The sequence below is a fragment of the Neltuma alba genome, unplaced genomic scaffold (assembly GCF_004799145.2).
Source record: "Neltuma alba isolate B1F8T4 unplaced genomic scaffold, ASM479914v2 tig00000738_pilon, whole genome shotgun sequence".
NCBI lineage: Eukaryota > Viridiplantae > Streptophyta > Magnoliopsida > Fabales > Fabaceae > Neltuma > Neltuma alba.
In genome coordinates this window covers 16,548-22,395 of record NW_021632165.1, presented here as the reverse complement: position 1 = coordinate 22,395, position 5,848 = coordinate 16,548, and the positions used below count along the sequence as shown (strand labels likewise).

At 30.1% G+C, this 5,848-nt stretch overlaps 1 protein-coding gene across 1 annotated transcript; it reads left to right on the top strand.

The window, feature by feature from the left end:
* Positions 1 to 468: 468 nt before the first annotated feature.
* LOC114744679 (protein STRICTOSIDINE SYNTHASE-LIKE 10-like) lies at positions 469 to 3,397 on the top strand. The gene is made up of 3 exons (XM_028932848.1): positions 469 to 752; positions 944 to 1,219; positions 2,728 to 3,397. Exons 1-3 carry the CDS (start codon positions 469 to 471, stop codon positions 3,227 to 3,229), a joined length of 1,062 nt encoding a protein of 353 aa, XP_028788681.1. The 3' UTR covers positions 3,230 to 3,397.
* The last annotated feature ends 2,451 nt before the right edge of the window (positions 3,398 to 5,848 follow it).

Here is a 5,848-nt window from a genome sequence, read left to right as displayed (position 1 = left end):
GATTAGGGTTTTATATTTAGGATCAAAATAAAAGTCAAACAGAGTCTTATAGTAAAGACCGGAGGTAGTATAAAATTATTATTATGATTTTATATAAATGAATTCAAACTATTAAAACTCTAATTTCAACAGATGATAATTATAGAACATTATTGAAAGATCTTATAAAGATTTTTTTTTTATTTTTTTTCACTACAGTATCAAACTGTCTCTATATAGTTTTGAACTATTTAAACTAAAATTCAGCAATTTCAATTTATTTATATATTTTCTATGTAAAATTATGAAAATGGTTTTTTAAAATGTTAAATCTAAACATTTATAATCCACGCTGATGAAAATGGATCAAAATTTTAATCCACGCTGACGAAAGGACAGGGAGGGAGAGGAAGACACCCATTCCAATATCACACACATATATAAATATCTATGCTTTATTTCTCGATGATCTCTCCATCACTATAACCCATGGGGCCTTCTTCTTCTTCTTCTTCTTCTTCTTCCTCAGTTTTCTTTTTCCTTCTGTTAGTCTCACTTGCAGCAACCTTCACCTTCGCTTCTGGTGAAGTGATTTTCAAGGATGGCTTGAAAAACTCCATTCAACTCAGACTCCCCAGCGCTTCAGGTCCTGAAAGCTTCGCCTTTGACTGTATCGGAGAGGGGCCATATACTGGTATATCAGATGGTAGAATTCTCAAATGGCAAGGAACTCAGAAAGGATGGGTTGAGTTTGCTGTCACCTCACCAAACAGGCAAGAATCTCCAACTTCAGAATTTAAAGCTATTCATAAAATTCTGACTCAAAAAAATGATATGTGATATTGATGATCTGCAGAAACCTCATAACTATATTGGGCTTAGCTGGTTTGTGTAGAAGTCTGCGTTTCTTAGTTTGAAATTTTGGCTTTTTCTACCTAAGCATTTTTCAAATGTTTGATTATAGGGATAGGAAACTATGTGATGGATCCACAGATCCAAACAAGGAGGCTACTTGTGGGAGCCCATTAGGACTCAAATTTGACAGGAAAACATGTAATCTTTATATAGCAGATGCGTACTTTGGGCTACTAATGGTCGCGCCTAGTGGTGGTGTGGCCAAACAACTAGCCATTTCTGCTTACGATGGCGATGCTCCTTTCAAATTCCTTAACGGCTTAGATGTTGATAGCCTAACAGGCGTGGTTTATTTCTCAGAAAGCAGCACCGTTTACCAAAGAAGGTATATTCTTCTTTATCTTCATAGCTATTTGATAAAAGTCTCATGCCAGCAAGCCTCACAAGTAAAGTGGGGTTTAAAAGTTTAGGGTTAATTAATCCGCAAGTCCTTATAGTTTCAACGAATTTTCAATCAGGTCCCTATAGTTTTTTTTCTTTTTATTAGATCCTTATACTTTTACCTTTTTTTAATTAGGTCCTTGTATTTATTTTTCTTTTAATTAAGTCCTTATAATTTCATTAAATTTTTAATCAGGTCCATGTAGTTTTAATTTTTATTTATTAATTAAATATAAGCTTAATTAAATAGATTAATAATGAAATATAAAATATTAATAAGTAAATTAAATTAATAATTATGTAATAAAAAATAATAGAATTAATTAATTCAGGAAAATTTTTTAGAACAATTAATTTTTTTGCTGAAAAAATTAAAATCATTATAATAATTCAATATTGTTAGAATATTATTGTTTATAAACTAATATTAAATAATATATACTATTTTATGTTTATATAATAGTACTATTAGAATTCATAAAATAAAGAATAAAAAATTCAGGGACTTAATTAAAAATAAAATGAACTTATAAGGACTTGATAAAAAGAAAAATAAATACAAGGACCTAATTAAAAACAAGTGAAAGTATAAGGATCTGATAAAAAGAAAAAAAACTATAAGGACCTAATTCAAAATTCGTTGAAACTATAAGGACTTGCGGATTAATTATCCCAAAAGTTTAAAAGGCTTTCATTTCTAATCCACTAATCTTTGAACCCAAGTTTTTTTTTTTTGAACATGTACTTATCATAACACCATATATATGAGCTTTTAGATGTGATAGACTTCTTTGACCCCAAAAAAAAAAAAAAAGATTGGATAAACTTCATTTTAGATGACGCTTATGATAGGAAAAGGCATATTTTACATTAAAGGTATATGAATAATTAACAAGGGTTTTATAACCACATGATAGAATATGATCACAATTAAACGTCGCTATATAAAGTCTACTTAAATATTGCAAAATCGCAGTTGTGTTCGCTATCCACATATGATTAAACAAAGATACTTGGCCAAAAGTCATGTAACTTATTAAATATTAGGATATACGTCATCGAGATAAATGTAACCTTTGGATGTATTTGGTGATCATGAAATGATGAAATGTTTTTCACCGAATTAATGGATTGATGAACAATGGAGGAAATAAAGCCAAGACTTGCTTGAGCGAGGAGAGATGAGCTAAGGGTGGTGTTTTTGTTTTATATTTCCTAATACCTTATACATTCGTTCGTCGAAATCTCATATAAATGTCTCAAAGTATGTTATCTTTTTGTGTTGCCCAAGTGTCTTTTTAAGCATTGTGGTTTTTAGTATAATCATAATGATATACCAAGATCCAAATACAGAATTTTCTTATAGACTCCTCATCATTACATAGGCATAATTGAGGAAAAAATCAGAGAAACTTAATGTAATCATTGTAATTAGTTTCCTCTTTGCGATAGGGAAGTTGAGATGATATTCCAAAAAGGAGATAAAACAGGAAGATTGCTGAAATATGATCCGAAAACTAAGAAAGTAGAGATCTTGCTGAAAGGCTTGGCATTTGCAAATGGTGTGGCTTTGAACAAGGATGGCTCATTCCTTCTGGTAGCAGAAACAAGTTCAAGAAAGATTACAAAGTTCTGGCTCAAAGGCTCCAAGAATTACACCTCAGAACTCTTTACACAACTTGAAAGGCCACCAGATAACATCAAGAGAAAGAAAAATGGGGATTTCTGGGTGGGTCTGAACAGTAACAGAACATCATCGGAAAATGCTAATACTAATGAGAGTTTAGGGGATGACCCTGTGGGAGTGAAGTTTGATGAGAAGGCTAAGACTTTGGAGGTTTTGGATGGAAGAGGAGGTCCAGAGCTTGAGTCTGTGAGCGAAGTGAAAGAACATTATGGGAAATTGTGGATTGGGTCGGCTACCAAACCTTACGCTGTTGTAGTTAAGGTATAGCTTTAAATCAGGAATCATACTTCTGGACTTGTGCTTTGAATGTAATAAATGTTCATCTTGAACTTGCTTTTATAGATGTTTTCTAATAATCATTTCGATTATTGTAATTGAGTTATAGACTAGGAATGAAAATAAGAATATACATATATCTATGTTCAAGGTCATCGATTCCCTCATTTTTAATATAGTTAATTATTCGTGATTAATATATTAAATATTTGTGCTATACTCTTTCACACAATTATGTTTCATATTGAATTGAATGTCATAACTAGTAATAACTTTTTACAAAAAACAATTTTGAATTTTCTGAACACAAAATGGATGGGTTCATATATGAAAGACAAAACTGAGTCAAAATTTGTAGTCTATTTAGTTCAATTATTTAGGTTATGTTTTTTAATTCAGTCAAATTTTTTCCTCAACTTACTTACAGAGATGTTTGTATGCCATTATTATGCCACAAGGACCAAGGCCGTTGACACAATAGCGGAATAGCATATTTTTGTTACACTTATTTGTTTCCAAAAAATACAATTAATGCATATTTAATGAGTAGAAGTGTCTCGGAGCAAAGCTTTTGGACTAGTGTTACTGTGTTAGAGAAAATATAACTTTGTTCTGTAACTTTTATTTTAAATTATTGATTTATGGTCTGTTTGAAATCACCTTCAAAAGTACTTATAAGTTTCATATAAGTTGAGACAATTTTTTTCCCATATTTATCTTCTTTGTCATAAATTACGATTGAAAAGTTGCTTATTATAAGCTATTCCAACTTAATTTGGAAAAATTCAAAGTCATTCTGGGGCAAAGTATAAAAGAAGGATCCAAGCTTGTTTGGAATGGCAACTCAAATATTTAAAAGTAACTTTTCAATCATAATTTATATAATATGAAATAAGTATGTAGGTAAAGTTTTATCTCAATTTACATAAAAGTATTCACAAGTGCTTATATTAAGCGGCTCCAGACAATCATGGGATCCAAAATTAAGATACCATTCATAAAAATCAAGCATGATGTTGTATGAGTATTTTTTTTATTTTGCTATAAAAAAGTTTGTGAATTGGGTCTTGAGAACTCATAGGACTAGGGCAAGCCTCCAAACTCATGAAGCGCTTACAAAAGTACTTATAGATTATCCACTAAGAACGTCCTGCTGTGTGCTAGGGGAAAACCACATCATTTTAGGCTTTAGATTCTTTTTGGGTATGTGCTAGGGCCCTAACAATTGTGTTTACAATACTGTTTTTTATTTTCCAACCTTGGTTAGTCTTCAACTCTGAAAATCTGGCCATGTTTAGCTTTTATGGACCAAATACTTATCTGGTCAAAATAATATATGTTTAGCTTTTGTGGACCATATACTTATCTGGTCAAAATAATATATATATATATATATGTATGTATTGGTTTGATTTGTAAGGTAGAGAAAGCATTCTTTTTGGTCTATTATTCGGTAGAGAGAGCATTCAAGTCGTCTTATTAAATTTTTTCCTGGATATTAAATTTATGAAAAATTTGGTTAAAAATCTCTGTTTGAAAACTTAATTGGCTAAGAGAACCTAAATTTGAGTGGGTACAACTTTTTTCTGCTATGTGCAACATATCACCAATGATGTGCAACAATCATCAATATAAAAGTCATTTGCATACAGTGAAAGATATGTTACTGATAACAGAAGAAAAGTTACACTCACAGATCATGATTGCACGTACTTAAATTTAGGATTTTTTATCCCATTAAGTTTTTACACAGAGATTTTTTTTTAACCAAATTTCCTAAATTTATTATACAAATCATAAATGTATGATTTTACTTTTGATCTATTATTATGTAAACTACTATTTTATTAAAATACAAGTATTAAATTAAGTAGAATTAAAAAGTTATTAAATTTTAATATATGGTTAATGATGTTTAAGATTTTTTATTATGATAAAATATATTAAAATACCTTATAAACAAGATAATACAGCAATATAGTTGGCGCTCAAAAAAATTGGAAAAAAAAATACAGTGGTGAAGTGGTTTTGAAGGAGGGCTTGAAAATTCCTTTAAACCCATGCTACTCTCCACTGCTTGTGGCGTGGAAGCTTTGCTTTTAGGCTTGTTTGGATTAGCAGTTTGTAATTGCTTATAAGTGTTTTTACGTAAGTTAAGACAAAACTCTTGTCACATATTTTTCTCGTATTTAACAAATTACCATTAAAAAACTATTTATAAGTCATTTCAAATAAACCCTTTGACAGTAATAAGAGGCGAAAGAATTCTCAAATGGAAAGGAACTCCTAAGACATGGGTCTTGTTTGCTGTCCTATCACTTTGCCAAACTGGCTATTTTGTAGAACTTATTTGGAATGACCATTAAAATATTTAAAAATAGTTTTCCAATCATAATTTATGAAATATAAAATATGTATGTAATATAAGTTTTGTTCTAATTTACGTAAATTTTTTTATATTAAGCAGCTCCAAGTAAACATAAATTTTCATCTCATTGCAACTTGCAGGCATCTACGTATACGAAAAGTTTCGATACTCTTACAAATTTTATACATATAGATTATCAGAATTTGGTTTTAGATTATCCTCGCCAATAAAATTTTTAATGG